This window comes from Carcharhinus amblyrhynchos, chromosome 18 (genome assembly GCF_965287045.1).
Source record: "Carcharhinus amblyrhynchos chromosome 18, sCarAmb.v2.hapA, whole genome shotgun sequence".
Taxonomy (NCBI): domain Eukaryota; kingdom Metazoa; phylum Chordata; class Chondrichthyes; order Carcharhiniformes; family Carcharhinidae; genus Carcharhinus; species Carcharhinus amblyrhynchos.
In genome coordinates this window covers 44,403,299-44,418,809 of record NC_137341.1, presented here as the reverse complement: position 1 = coordinate 44,418,809, position 15,511 = coordinate 44,403,299, and the positions used below count along the sequence as shown (strand labels likewise).

General features: G+C 42.9%; 1 protein-coding gene across 1 annotated transcript; it reads left to right on the top strand.

Moving 5' to 3' along the window:
- Positions 1-182: 182 nt before the first annotated feature.
- On the top strand, positions 183-15,167 carry nubp2 (nucleotide binding protein 2 (MinD homolog, E. coli)). The gene is made up of 7 exons (XM_080206141.1): positions 183-248; positions 6,239-6,351; positions 7,845-8,043; positions 10,080-10,234; positions 11,985-12,095; positions 12,876-12,945; positions 14,816-15,167. Exons 1-7 carry the CDS (start codon positions 215-217, stop codon positions 14,968-14,970), a joined length of 837 nt encoding a protein of 278 aa, XP_080062267.1. The 5' UTR covers positions 183-214; the 3' UTR covers positions 14,971-15,167.
- Positions 15,168-15,511: the final 344 nt, after the last annotated feature.

Below are 15,511 nucleotides of genomic sequence, written 5' to 3'. Positions count from 1 at the left end.
TGGCCCCGCCTTCTCACGCAGTGCTTGTCGTCAGGTTGAGGGGGGGGATGGTGCTCCGCGCCTGCGCAGCTCTGCTGCGATCGGCGTGAAGTGGATCAAGTTGCGTGGGTGTGGCGTACGTGCCAGAGTGTGGCGTGCGTGCGTACGTGGCCCGGGGCGGGGGGGGCGGGGACGGCCGACGGTCTTTTGGGTGGGTCGACCGGCGCGGCCGCGCATGCGCAAGAAAGCGGACAACATGGCGGCAGAAGGTACAAGCTTTTTGGTGTTGGGGTTGAGTGCGGCGTGTCGGAGCGAGGAGATGGTTTACGGTTCGGTGTGGTGCTGCCATGGGGGTTGGAAGTCACTGACACGGACAGTGAGGAGATATCAGGATTGAACTGGGTCATCCTGTCAAAGATGTGCGGGTTAGGAGGGTTGGCCATGCCAAATTGACCCTTAGTGTCAGAGGGACTAGTCGAGCAAACAGGCGGGGATGGGGCCTTTAAATCGGGACATATGTACAGAAGACTCCATTAGACTTTTGAATGGACCTACCTCAACACTAAGTTGATTTTTCTCTATGCCTTAACTATGACTGTAACGCTACATTCTGCACCCTTTCCTTTCCTTCTCTATGAACGGTATGCTTTATCTGTATAATGCGCAATAAGCAATACTTTTCACAGTACACTGATACAGAAAGAATTGCCGAGAAAGTTGAAATGGAGTACACGTTTTGCTGCCTGCGACAGTAAGGCATTCCAGCACCAGTTTATTTATTAGTGTCCAAGTTGGCTTATGTCAATCCTGCAAGAAGTTACTGTGAAAATCCCCTCGCTGCCACGCTCTAGCAGTTGTTCAGGTGTGCTGAGGGAGAATTTAGCATGGCCAGTGCCAGTACGGGGAAGGAAACCAGAGCACCCAGACGAAACCCACATAGGCTTAAGGAAAACGTGCAGACTCTGCATAGACAGTGACCCAAGCTGAGAGTCAAACCTGGGTCTGTGGTACCGAGAGACAGCAGTGCTAACCACTGTGACTGTGGGGGATTATTGTTGGTGTGGGCTGTAAGGCTGAATGGCCTCCTTCATGGAACTTTTAGCAGGGCTGTGCTTCAGACATGTCTTTGTGTGGTTCTCAGTTCATGGAATGGTCTTTTTAAAAAAAAATAATTTTAATTGTTTAGTTTGTGTTGTTTACCATGATCTAATTAATAAAAGTCATGCCCTGGCCTCCCCACCCCAATGTTACATTGGACATAAGTCAATGTAAACAGCCTGAGGCAAACACCATGCCGAATTCTCAAGTTTCTTATTTAAACTGTACGTAGAAGCCAGCAACATTTATCTCCCAAAGTCGGAGAGTCAGTGCAGACTCGATAGGCCAAACGCATTCCTTCTGCACTGCAGGGATTTGAGAGTTCTCTTTTTGGGAGACAAATAAGAAACTTGAGGATTCAGTATGCCCAAAAATTGTTCAAATTTGGGTTACTCTCATTTCTGGAATTCCCAGCCCATGGTGCTTGTTTTGGGCTGTTTACATTGACTTATGTAACATGGGGTGGGGAGGCCAGGGTGTGACTTATATTAATTAGGTCAGGATATTCTGGAATCTTTGATATGAATGTTAACTTTATCAACATCAGACTTGCACTCATTTACTGTTTTTACAAGAGCTGCTTTACTGTCTGGAGGGCTGGCACTTTGATTTCAAAGCCTGCCATTGGAACTCAGTTCTGCTCCAGGTCTGGTAACTTTTACTGTGAAAATCCCCTCATTGCCACACTCTGGCAGTTGTTCAGGTATGCTGAGGGAGAATTTAGCATGGCCAGTGCCAGTACAGGGGAGGAAACCAGAGCACCCAGAGGAAACCCACATAGGCTTAAGGAGAACGTGCAGACTCTGCATAGACAATGACCCAAGCTGAGAATCAAACCTGGGTCTGTGGTACTGAGAGATAGCAGTGCTAACCACTGTGACCACGAAGATCAGTGTTAACCACTGTACCACGAAGATGAGTGGAAAAGCAAATTGCGTGGAAGGCGCGGAAAGTCTGCAGAGAGATCTGGATAGGCTGTGAGTGGGCGAGGACCTGGCAGATGGAGTATAATGTTAGCAAATGTGAGGATATCCACTTTGGTAGAAATAATAGGAGGGATTATTATTTAAAAGGCAAAAAGCTGCAGCATGCTATGGTGCAGAGGGACCTGGGGGTCCTTGTGCATGAATTGCAAAAACCCATTCTGCAGGTGCAGCAGGTGATCAAGAAGGCGAATGGAATGCTAGTCTTTATAGCGAGGGGGATAGAACATAAAAGCAGGGAAGTCTTGCTGCAACTATACAGGGTACTGGTGAGGCCGCAACTGGAGTACTGTGTGCAGTTTTGGTCTCTGCATTTGTGGAAGGATATATTGGCCTTGGAGGGAGTGCTGATACCGGAGATGAGGGGGTTAGCCTATGAAGAGAGACTAAATAGACTGGGTCTGTATTCGTTGAGAGTTTAGAAGGCTGAGGGGGAATCTTATAGAGACATACAAGATAATGAAGGGGATAGATAGGGTAGAGGTGGAGAGGTTCTTCCCGCTTAGAAAGGATAGCAGAACTAGAGGGCACAGCCTCAAAATAAGGGGGGGGGGGGGGGGTGGGGCAGTTTAGATCGGAGTTGAGGAGGAACTTCTTCACTCAAAGGGTGGTGAGTCTCTGGAATTCTCTGCCCATTGAAGTGGTGGAGGCTACCTCGCTGAATATATTTAAGTCACGGGTAGATAGATTTCTGATAGGCAAGGGAATTAAGGGTTATGGGGAGAAAGCGGAAAAGTGGAACTGATCCACTTCAGATCAGCCATGATCTTGAATGGCGGGGCAGGCTTGAAGGGCTAGATGGCCTACTCCTGCCCCTGTTTCTTATGTTCTTATGTTTTGTCTGGGACCAACAGTTTCTGGTTTAATTTCATACCCAGTAAGAGGTCTGACAACATCAGGTTTAAGTCCAACCAATTTATTTGATAGTAACCTCACAAGCTTTCGGGATTTGCCCCTTCGTCAGGTGAATGGAGAGTTCTGGCCTTAGAGCATATAACAGCACAGACAGTTTACAGATTACTGATTAGAATGTGAGTCTTTACACCTAACCTGCTATTCAAGTCTTAAAGATGCCGACAATGTGAGTGGAAGGAGCACTAGGCATAGTTTAAAGAGATGTGTATTATCTTCAGACAGTACAGTGAGTGAGGTTTTGCAAACCCAGGCAAATCATGGGGGTTACAGGTAGTGTGACATGAACCCAAGATCCCGGTTGAGACTGTCCTCGTGTGCGGAACTTGGCTATCAATCTCTGCTCAGCGACTTTTCGCTGTCGTGTGTCGTGAAGGCCGCCTTGGAGAACGCTTAACCGAAGGTCAGAGGCCGAATGCCCATGACTGCTGAAGTGTTCGCCAACAGGAAGGGAACAGTCCTGTCTGGTGATTGTCAAGTGATGTCCATTCATCCGTTGCCGTAGCGTCTGCGTGGTTGTACCCTGCATATTTATTCCCCTTTCCTGGTTTTCTGATGGTGGCTTTCTCCATTCACTTCATTATTTATTGGTTATTTTGTTCCTGGCCTTTTCATTGTCTGAGATGCTTTTGTAGTAACTGATCTGTACCAGCTAACCTAATAATCTTGCAGGTTATTCGATCTTTTCTTTTTAGGATTGATGTTTTTATTATATAGTTTTCTTTCTCACCCGTCTATTCTTTCTCCTCTGGTAAGGATCTTGCTTATCTTTTTGTTTGAAGGTCTGGGGAAGGATGTGCATTTGAAAGGGAGCTTCCCTTTTCAGAGATGCTTACAGGGACATAGAGTTTGGGGAAACAATAAGACCCTTTGGTCTATTGAGTCTGTGCCAGCCATCAAACACTGTCTATTTTAATTCCATTATCCAGCAGTTGGTTTGTAGCCTTAAACCAAATAATAGACCAGCAATTGTGTAGTTTACTCAGTCAAGTATTGCCACCTACTGGAGAGGAGTGGATTTTTAAAAAGTGGGTGAAGAAAGATGATTGTAAATGAAAATTTTTTACAATTTAAAGCTGCACTGTTGTAGTTAAAAGACACCAAGAAGTGATAGGTCTTTAATTCTGCTTGGGAAGGGGGAAAGCCAAGATATATTTGATCCTCAGCAGGTCAGGCAGCATCAGTAGAGTTTTTAAAGCTTATTTATTAGTGTCACATTAACACTGCCTAGCTACCACATTCCGATGCCAGTTGTTTAGTAAACTGAAGGAAAGTTTAGCATGGTCAATGCACCTAACCAGCCCGTCTTTGGGACTGTGGGAGGAAACTTGAGCACCCGGAGGAAACCCATGCAGACACGGGGAGAATGTGCAGACTCCTCACTGACAGTGACCCAAGCCGGGAATTGAACCCAGGTCCCTAGTGCTGTGAGGCCGCAGTGCTAACTGCTGTGCAGCCGTCGGAGAGAAACAGATTTCAGGTTGATGGCCTGATTGTTTTGTGTGCAGAAGTGTTGTACAGTGCTGGATTGTGTAACACAAGAAATTTCCAGGTTTGGTACTGTAGAAGGGGTAGAGTGCTTCAGTTAGTTCTTGTGACTGTTTTGTTGAAGTCTGCCGAGATGCCAACTTCTGTTAGCTTGTGATGGAGTACCAGAGCAGAATATCAAATTTGGCTGTAATATAATCCAAAGGCAAATAGCACTATGTGTCTTGTAGCTTATTTTAAAAAAAAACCCACTTGAATGACAAGTTTGCCTTTAGTCAATATGGGTAACCATCTTCAAGAAATTAAGGGATAAGGTGGAAAAATAAATGTCTGAAAAGGTGTAAAGGGTGTTGTGTCCATCCTGACTGTCTGCCGCTCTACTGCAGTTATGTTTGCGACCAGTTGTCCCTGGAGAGGGAGCGTGCAGTTGACGCCTTCTGTACCCGTTGGGCACAGCAGGGGCTGGGATGCATTATAGATCTCATTATAAATCTCTATGATTTAATGTTTTAAGTTTCCTTTGTACTTTGGTTTTGTTCGGACTGCTCCCCCTCCTTTTGGGGAGCTGCCTCTTTTACTTTGTCCCTTAGTTAATTTGAGTTGGTTTATTTCTTTGCTATGAAAGAGAAGGGGGTGTTTATTATATGTGAACTTGTTGAATAACATTACTTCCACATCAACTGTATCCCTCTTTTTCAATCTCCTGTTGGCTTGTTTTAAAACAAATGTGCTGTGAAGACAGACATTAAGTTTAAAATATTTGTATGAAATCCTCAGATTTAAAGACTTAGTAAAGTGACACAAGTTTTTGCCAGGGGAGGGAGATCTCTTGGTTGAATGTAGCATTTAAAAAGGTAAAGTTTATTTATTAGTCACAAGTAAGGCTTACATTAACACTGCAATGAAGTTACTGTGAAATTCCCCTTGTTGCCACAGTCTGGCACCTGTTCGGGTCAATGCATCTAACCAGTACATCTGTGGGAGGAAACCAGAGCACCTGGCAGAAACCCACACAGACACGGAAGAGCACATACAGGCAGTGATCCATAAGAACATAAGAAATAGGAGCAGGAGTAGGCCATCCAGCCCTTCGAGCCTGCCCCGCCATTCAGTAAGATCATGGCTGATCTGTCGCTGCTCAGTTCCACTTTCCCGCCCTCTCCCCATAACCCTTAATCCCCTCTCGTATCAAAAACCCATCAACCCGCGTCTTAAAAATATTTAGCGAGGCAGCCTCCACCACTTCAACGGGCAGAGAATTCCAGAGATTCACCACCCTTTGAGTGAAGAAGTTCCTCCTCAACTCCGTTCTAAACCGCCCCCCTTTTATCTTGAGGCTGTGCCCCCTAGTCCTATTGTCTTTTTTGAGCGGGAAGAGTCTTTCCACCTCTATCCTATCCATCCCATTCATCATCTTATACGTCTCAATGAGATCTCCTCTCATTCTTCTAAACTCTAACGAGTACAAGCCCAGTTTATTCAGCCTCTCCTCGTAGCTCAACCCCCTCAACTCCGGTATCAGCCTAGTAAACCTCCTCTGCAATCCCTCCAAGGCCAAAATATCAAGCTGGGAATCGAACCCGGGTCCCTGGCACTGTGAAGCAGCGGTGCTAACCGCTGTGCTATTGTGGAAGGAAAATGAAAACTTGGTAGTTTTGCAGTTGTCTGATTAAGAAGCTGAATGTTTTGAAATCACTGGAATTAGTTTACACTAATTGTATTCAGTTTAAGTTGCTGAAATGTACATCGTTTTAATAATGTACCTTTTTTTAACAAAGATAACCTAGCCGCTGTTGACCACATCCTGCTGGTTCTCTCTGGCAAAGGAGGAGTTGGGAAAAGTACCATAACAACAGAGATTGCCCTTGCACTGAGAAATGCAGGGAAAAAGGTAAGGTGAAATAAATGTAGAAAAGGTGGTGAATTCTCTACTGATGCTCAGCGAAAATGACTGTATCTTTGTGTGAAGGATATTGACTTTTTTTAAAAAGTTCATTTTCTGTCACATGTTGCTATCTCAGTGATGAGTCCATTAAGGGTGTAACATGTGAGCAGAAAAGAAAAAGTTATGAAAAACCTGCTGATGGTGACAAAAGAAATGTAAATCTAGAAGTTTTAACTACATTTAAGAATCTAACTCTTAATGCCCATACAAGTGTTGACTGTGCACCAAAGGTATAATTCTACCATTCGGCATTGGATGAAGTTGACAATTTGGGTGCTAGATGTGCTCAAAACTGCACTGCCTTCCTAAATTTGAGTCTTCATTTGGGCTCAGTTTTCACTTGCATATTTGCATGTCACAGAACATCAAATCATAAATCACTGAACGTAACATGGCCAGTGAACAATTGTATTACTTTTATTTTATTATGTAAAATTAGGGTAAGTTTTTCACTTAGAGGGTGGTGAGTGAGTGGAATCGACTGCCGTTGGTGTTGGTAGAGGTGAACTCACTGGGGTCTTTTAAAAGACTTCTGGATGAGTATATGGTATCTAATGGCATTGGAAGTTACAGATAATTCTGTGGCTTGGTAGGTAAAGATGTGATCGGTGCAACTTGTGGGCCGAAGGGCCTGTTTGTGGTGTAGTGTTCTATGTAAAAATAGCTTGACATATTTAAGCGTGGTGACCTAGGGCAGTTATTAATACAGCTGAAAATACATTTTATTAGGCAAAGTAAACCTGATGAAAAGGTGTTGAGCCCACTACCTGATTTTAAATAACTGAAAACCTTAAAGAAAAAGCTACAAAGCCATTTAGTAGTTTCATTGGGATATAACAGGCTAGCTTTTAAACTGTCTGTGTCTCCACATTGACTGTGTCCCCGCACAGACAGCCACCCAAGCCTGGAATCGAGTCCAGGTATCGAGCGAGGCAGCAGTGCTAATCACTATGCCACCATGCTCTATCTCATCAGAAGGGAGAAAAGTGGATGTGCTAAACAAAAATATTGAATACTTTAAAACGCTTAAATACGTATACTAAAAAATATTCAGATGGTCAAGTTCTTTTCTGCTTTTACCAAATGCTTAGCCAATTCCCTTTTCAACTTAGTGTTTTTGTTTCATAAGCTATTCATCATTAAACATTTCATGTTCTGATGACGTTGTGTAAAGAATTCTCGCTTCCCTCTATTTATGATGTATTTGAATCTGATTTATATTGGTAACCGTTATTCAGTTTTATACTCTGAAATTCCTGCATAATTTTGAAAACCTCCGTTTGATCTCCACCCCTCCCCCCCTCCCCCTTATTTAACCTCTTCCTATAAGAAAGTAAAGTCTTTCATTACTATATAGTTTTGCTAGCATTCTAGTCAATCTCTACTTTCAGACCTTTTCAGTTGCTTGTTTAATTGATTCCTAAATTGTCTCACTTCAGGTTGGAATTCTGGACGTTGATCTGTGTGGTCCCAGCATCCCTCGGATGCTGAATGTTCTGAACAGTGCTGTACATCAATGCGATGCTGGCTGGGTACCAGTTTATGTAGACAAAGATAAAATGATGTGTTTGATGTCAATAGGCTTTCTCCTGGATACCCCAGATGATGCTGTGATATGGAGAGGGCCGAAGAAAACAGGTGAGGCCATATTACTTTAACACACTGGGCAGAATTCTCCAGCCTCCCAGCTGTGTGTTTCCTGCTGGCAGGAGGTTTTAAGTATTTATTCGTATTGCAAGTAGGCTTACGTTAACACTGCAATGAAGTTACTGTGAAAATCCCCTTGTCGCCACACTCCGATGCCTGTTCGGGTACACTGAGGGAGAATTTAGCATGGCCAATGCACCTAACCACTGTGGGAGGAAACCCACGCAGACACAGGGAGAACGTTCAGACTTTGCACAGACAGTGTCCCAAGCCAGGAATCGAATCCAGGTCCCTGGCGCTGTGTGGTAGCAGTGCTAACCACTGTGCCACCGTGCTGCCTTGTTGGCGCATTGTTTGCTAATGGCAGGGTTCGCTGATACCACCGCTGTCAATGGGATTTCCCATTGACGTCACCCCACACCGGCGGGAAAGCCACGAGCGGGGGTGTGCTGCCAGCGGGACTGACAGATCCCCCCCGTGTGAATGGCTGGAGAATTCTAGTCTTTGTGTTGGGTCCATCAGCAATTACAAAATCTCTTACTGTTTAGAACATTCCTTCGGCATGTTAGTGACTTTTCCAAACAGTGCTCAGGTTATAGCAGACAATTAATTTTGATGAGGAATTTCTATGTTTTGCTATGCAGTGTTAAATATAAAATAATTGATTGTAATAAAGTTCAAACAAGGGAATTGTGTTTTTGGTGCAGATGCTTCTCTGAAGCCGAAAGCTTTAATTGAGATTAATATTTCTAAAGGAGCATAATTCATCCTGAAAGTGGGCAGTAGGAATGTTACACTTGAACCATTGCACTTGGGAGCGTTGAATTCTTTAAAAAATTATTGGAAAGGCAGCCATTTGATCATTTTTTTCTGACCTGCAGCTAAAAGTTTACAAATAGTTGTCAATCTGTAAATTTGAACATCAATTACTCCCTGACTAATTTTATGTCATGTGCAGATTGAAATTAGATTTCATCTTTAAGGCTTAGATGCAGTTTAACATAAGTTCAACTCAGCAGTGGAAGGATGCGTTCTGTGTTACTAGTGTACCACGGCTGTCACAAAAATTCCCTTTCCTCCAACCTCTTGTGAGCAATGCAGGAGAATATTTGCTCCAGATAATGAAATTCCACATGCATCCTATCCACTTCCTGATGTTACTCAAATGGGAGAGTTGTGTGGCATCCAAGGAACTGGTGTAATGGATAATTGCAGTGACTTGCATTGTCTTGTTAGTTGCCAGTAGATCACCCGTGGAATCTCAAGGCTCTTGCGCCTATGTAGACTGCTTGCTAACTTCCAGAGGCAAGAGGGTGTGATTGCAGTTTAACACAGGGTTCCATTGGCAGCTTCTGTAATAAATAAATGTGGACGCAGAAATACAAAGACAATGGCACTGAAATGTTAAAAATAGAATGTGTGACTAAAATGAAAGCTGAATTGTGCACCCTTGTCAATGACTGTCAGGAAAGGACCAAGTAGTCTATGAGGACTGTCCTGTTCTGAAAATGTGTGGAGCACACATTTCTTGCCCAGCTAGCGACCGTGTAATCTAGGACTGACATGAAAACCATCCAACCCTTTAACCCTATTTTACCTGGAGGTTGCTCTTGGTTTTGAATGCTTGTATGCACTGGGTGGGAGATTGATATCTAATTAAAACCACAGCTGTGACTTCAACTTCAGTTGTAAGTAGGAAAATTGGTTGGTTTGGGTTTTTTTAGATAGTCCATTTAATGTACAGCTTTCAATTCAACCTATGAAAAACTCAGAGAAAGAGGGTGTATTTTCATAGACTTGTACAAAGTAGACCTTGTGTACCTGAAGTAGGTACAATTGAGTGACCTGTAACTCTGGAATTTTGGCCTGCAGCTCCAACACGGAGGCACGAGAGTGCTGATATCCTTTTTAAACTTAGCACTTAAGTTGAACTGAGACACAATAATTATCCTCTGAATTTACGATATAGCCAATTTTTCTTGTGTTTGTTTTCGACTTTTAAAAACCTTTCTCTCCTCCCTCCTTAGCTCTTATCAAGCAGTTTCTTTCTGACGTTGTCTGGGGAGAGCTGGACTACCTCATTGTAGACACGCCACCCGGGACCTCTGATGAACACATCTCGGTGGTAGAGTGCCTTCGTCGCTATAAACCCGACGGAGCTGTGTTGGTTACAACACCTCAGGTGCGTTTAGTGAGGAGTTTTTTTTAAACTTGGTTTGCTTGTACCAGATCAGTAGACGCTGGTGCGGGTACAGGGATGTTGTGTACGTCGACTTTCCAGCGTCGATGAAATGAGAAAGCTGAATTTGACTTAGATCAGCTGAAGAAGAAACAACACTCCTAAAGCTTGTGCTACCAAATAAACTCGTTGGACTTTAACCTGGTGTGCTGAGACGTCTCACTGTGCTCACCCCAGTCCAATGCCGGCATCGCCACGTTTTGATTTAGATAGCAGGTATTTTTGTGTTCCCACCATATGATAATTAAAACATTAATTCTGCTTCTCTCTCCATAGAAACTGCCAGACCGGCAGAGTGTTTCCAGCATTTTTATTCTCTGTTCCAGCATGTGTTAGGATTACCCTCTATTGTCGGTAGTGGGTATTGCAAAAACTACACTGAACAAAGAAAAGAACAAAGAACAGGCCCTTTGATCCTCCAAGCCTGTGCCGATCATGATTCCCACCTAAATTAAAACCTTTTGCACTTACGGAATCCACATTCTTCCATTCCCATCCTGTTCATGTACTCATCTAGCTGCCCCTTAAATACCACAATCGTACCACTTCCCACCACCTCCCGAGGCAGCATGTTCCAGTGATTCACCTCCCTCGGTGTAAAAAAAACTTGCCTTGCACATCTCCTCTAAACTTTTCCCCACACACCTTAAACCTATGTCCTGTAGGAGTAGAAAGCAGAGGTAGACATTCCCCTTTGTAAAGAATGGGCAGGTTTCAGTGAACGGAGGGGGGAGGGGTATGCAGGTCATGCTACCAAACAAATCTTTACACTCGGAACATCATGGAGCAGAGCCCGGAATCATAAGAACATAAGAAATAGGAGCAGGAGTAGGCCATCTAGCCCTTCGAGCCTGCCCCGCCATTCAATAAGATCATGGCTGATCTGATGTGGCTCAGTTCCACTTAAATCTCGTGTCGGCAATGCTAAATACAACTTAATATAAATACATATTTTGCATTACCACCTCATTTTGGTTCTTCACCTGAAGGACAATTCCTCTCATTTCTTTCTTTGATACAAATTTCCTTGTTTTTTAACCATAGTCGGGAACAGGCCCTTCCGCCCTTCAAGTGCTTTTCTGCGATTTCTTCTCCGCTTCAAATATGCCATTTTTACACTCCTCATCTTCAGTTCAGATCATGCTGTAATTCATTCACTCAGTCTCAGCTATCTTAAAGTGCTGATTTTTGTCGCTGTTTTTGACATAGATTCCTGACAGTGCAGAAGGAGACCATTCGGTCCATTGAGTTTGCACCAGTCATAATCCCAACCAAGCCCTATTCCCATCACCCCACACGTTTACCCTGTAAACCTCCCCTGACAGGGTCAATTTAGCCTGGCAAATCAACCTAACCCACACATCTTTGGATGTTGGAGAATTGTCCTCCAACAGTCTTGGGAAATTTATTAACTGAAGTTTGGCATCATCTGATCACTGTTATTTTTATAAAATCTCTGTGCTAAAATGTTGTGCTTGACAAAGTATTCTTAAAACATGTCTATTGAAAGCTCCTGGATTATGATCCACAACTTCTTGCCCTTGATCGTTCTTCACATGTGACCATTGACTATGAACGTTCACTAGTTTTATTTTGAAAGTATGGTTTCAAAATATTGAAAAATGTTGTATCACTCACCATTCTCAGTCTTCTGGGTGAATATGGTTTCAAAATCTTTTGGTTTTATCAACAGGCAGTGTCTATAGGAGACGTAAGGAGAGAATTGACGTTCTGCAAGAAGACTGGGTTACCAGTGGTGGGAATAATTGAAAACATGAGTGGTTTTGTTTGCCCCAACTGTTCAGTAAGTATTGAAAACTTCTTGAATTATGTTAATTGTGGGTTTATTAGACCACTGAGAACAAGTGAAGAAACTTCCATGCAAGTTGAAACGTTGTTGATATTAATATTTCTTGCAAGCATCTGTTGAACAGAAGATTGCGGTATTTCACAGTACAGAAGGAGGCTGTTGTGTCTGTCAAGCCTATGTTATCTCTCCCTGTAACCCCGCATATCAACCTGCTGACCCCCCATCTAAACTACACCTCATGGGACACAGTGGGATAATTCATGGCCAATCGACCTAACCTGCACCTGTTTGGACTGTGGGAGGAAACCGGAGCTCTGGAGAAAACCCACGCAGACATGGGGAGAATGTGCAAACTCCATACAGACAGTGACCAGAGGCTGGAATCGAACCCGGGTTCCTGGTGCTGTGAGGCAGCAATGATAATCACTGTGCCACCCCATCTTGTTAATTTTAACTGCAGGTACAATTCTAGCTTCACAATTTTTTGTGAGTAACTAGTGAGTTACAGAAAAACAATCTTTGATCTTTTGATTGGTTTGTGTCTTTTAAACCATGGTATTGTGGGTGATCTGAAACTAAAAACAATCCACCCATGTTGGATTTCCATTTGAAGGACAAGAGGTGAAATGATAATTGATGTGCTGTTACAGAGAGCGTACCTCTGCTTAAAAAATGTCTCATTAAACTTATCTTGATACAAGTTCAAGACTGTTCTCTTCGCAAGAAATGCAATGATGCTGGATCAAATTTTAACTTGGTTAAATTGCTTTTCAGGAATGCACAAATGTGTTCTCCAGCGGAGGGGGAGAAGCACTCGCTGAACAATCTAAAGTTCCATTTTTAGGTAGGCTTCTTAAAGTGAACCTTATGAAGTCACAAGTCACTTGAGAGTTTTGAAGTTTGATCTTGGTCAATCACCTTGGCAATGCTTATCGTAGAATCCCTACAGTGCATTCGGCCCATCGAGTCTGCACTGACTCTTACGCAGATTTACCCCATAACTGCACCGATTTACCCCACTAATCCCCCTAACCTATCCATCTGGGGACACTAAGGGGCAATTTAGCATGGCAAATCCACCATACACCTTTGGACTGTTGGGAAGAAACTGGAACACCTGGAAGAAACCCATACAGACATGGGGAGAAGATGCAAACTTCATCCACATAGTCTGTCACTGGAATTGAACCCAGATCCCTGGTGCTATGAAGCAGCAGTGCTAACCGCTGAGCCACTGTGTTGCCCTATGTAATAAAATGAATTCTTTATGAACTATAGCCTGCAAAAATGCATTTTAATGATCAATACATTGGATGATTTCTGTTCATTTCAAGGAAAAGTAGTTAAATGTATAATTTGAGGCTGTATTTCATTTTGTGTGTGTGCAGTGCTGCACGTATTCAAAGACTCCTAACTTCTCAGGAATTTTATATTTGGCATATCGGCAGGATATGGACCGTGCTGAAGATTCTTCCCTAGTGAATGTGTGCATGAACTTCAAGTCATGAACATGGCCGCAGCTTAAGGACCTCCTTCTGACCCATCCAGATAAAAACTTACAGTCATGAATTAGGGAGCTCATCTAAATAAAAACTTTTGTAATTTACCCCTCCCCTCTAATTACAGCATTCAACTATTTCTTAAATCAAAGGACAAAGAGAACAAAGAACATTACAGCATGGGACAGGCCCTTTGGCTCTCTGACCCTCCGCCATTCATGATGCCTGCCTAAGCTAAAAGCTTATACGCTTACGGAGGCCGTATCCTTCCATTCCCATGCTATTCACGTAGTTGTCTAGATGCCTCTTAATTGCGCTATCATACCTGCTCCCACTATCTCCCGGGGTAGCGTGTTCCAGACATTCACCACCCTCTGTATAAAAAAAAACTTGCCTCGCACATCTGCTCTAAACTTTTCCCCACACACCTTAAACCTATTTCCCTAGTCCTTGACTTTTCTACCCTAGTCACCAATTCAAGGTTTTCCAGCTCCAAGCATTATTGTACTATTGGAAGGCCGTTCTGAATGTTAATCTGCTTTGATGTGCTGACCTTTGATACGAGCTGTGAATTCGTGTTTAGCCTTGCAGATGGATGGAAAGCATTTAACAGAAACAGTCATGTCAGCAAAATCATAATGTGGGAAAGTCGTACTTGGCTGCATGAAGGGAAAGATTTTTTTATTGTGAGCAGCTGCATGGAGGATCATAATCTTTTTAAAACAAAAACATTCCTCCTTAGCAATATTGATAATTACACTTTTTAAAAAAAATCTCTTTACGTGTCTCTTTATTGTTTTCAATTTGACATTCCCACTTGGAACAATGAATTTCAGATGGAGTGAAAAGAAAAGTGTGTAGAGTAGTTTATATTATGTTTGGATATTCACCTTTGGGTATTTATATAAATTTGTTTTCTTTTTGAAACTAATTCAAATTGTGTTTGAATGTATTGTGCTGTAGCTTATACTCTGGACTTGAAATTATAATATGCATAAGGTGCAAATGTGTGAATTATTTTCCCTTGCATTGGAGAAGGGGATACAAGTTCAAATATTATTTCACATTGTGATTTAAATGCCATAGGAATTTTTTTTCCCTGTAGCTATTTGTAATGGCTTGCTTTAGCTGAGATTTTACTGTGCCGTAGGCTAAATTGCTTTGTTTTCCTGTTAGTTCTTGAAGTATCATTGTTTACATTTTCTCTTCACTCAGGGCGGGTCCCTCTCGATCCTCAGCTGTCGAGCAGTCTGGAAGAAGGTCGAAATTTCATCCAAGCCTTTCCAAAGAGTGCAACCTTTGATGCCATTAGTAACATAGTGGGGAAGATTTTGAGTAAAGACAGTGAATCCTCTGCACTTCAATCATGAGACCAATCCTCATACCCACGTTGAACTGCTTGGGTTGGGGGGATTGCGGATCGGAGGCATAAAGCACTCTTGAGACGCAAGAAAGCACCAATCATTGTTTCTTCCAGAAATGGCAACACTTGAATACTGGACCATTAATGCCTTTTGTTCTACCTACTGAAACGTGCAATTAAAAAAATAAACTATTTGTACTCAAATTTTCATTTTTCGTGAATGTGCTAGAACACCAACAACAAAGTACGCTTAAAATGAAGAGTATTTGCATGCTAGACATTCTGTTCTAGGTGTTAATTTGTCTGAGCCAGTTACAGCCACGCAGCACTAAAAGCGGCTGATTCAGGAGGTGAAAGCTAAACTAAAAAAACTACTGCAGATGCTGGAATCTGAAACAAAAACAGAAAATGCTGGAAAATGTCAGCAGGTCTGTCAGCATCTGCTGAGAGAAAATAGAGCCAACATTTCAAGTCAGGATGATGGAGATGAGGAGACATTTCTTCACCCAAAAAGTGGTGAGCATGTGGAATTCATTACTGCAGGAAGC

What these genes read in the sequence shown, in the direction of transcription:
- nubp2 (XM_080206141.1), top strand. Translation starts at nt 215, where the DNA reads ATGCGCAAGAAAGCGGACAACATGGCGGCAGAAG. An exon ending in TGAGAAATGCAGGGAAAAAG is followed by an intron (nt 6,352 to 7,844) that starts GTAAGGTGAAAT and finishes GTCTCACTTCAG; the next exon opens with GTTGGAATTCTGGACGTTGA. An exon ending in TGTTGGTTACAACACCTCAG is followed by an intron (nt 10,235 to 11,984) that starts GTGCGTTTAGTG and finishes TTTTATCAACAG; the next exon opens with GCAGTGTCTATAGGAGACGT.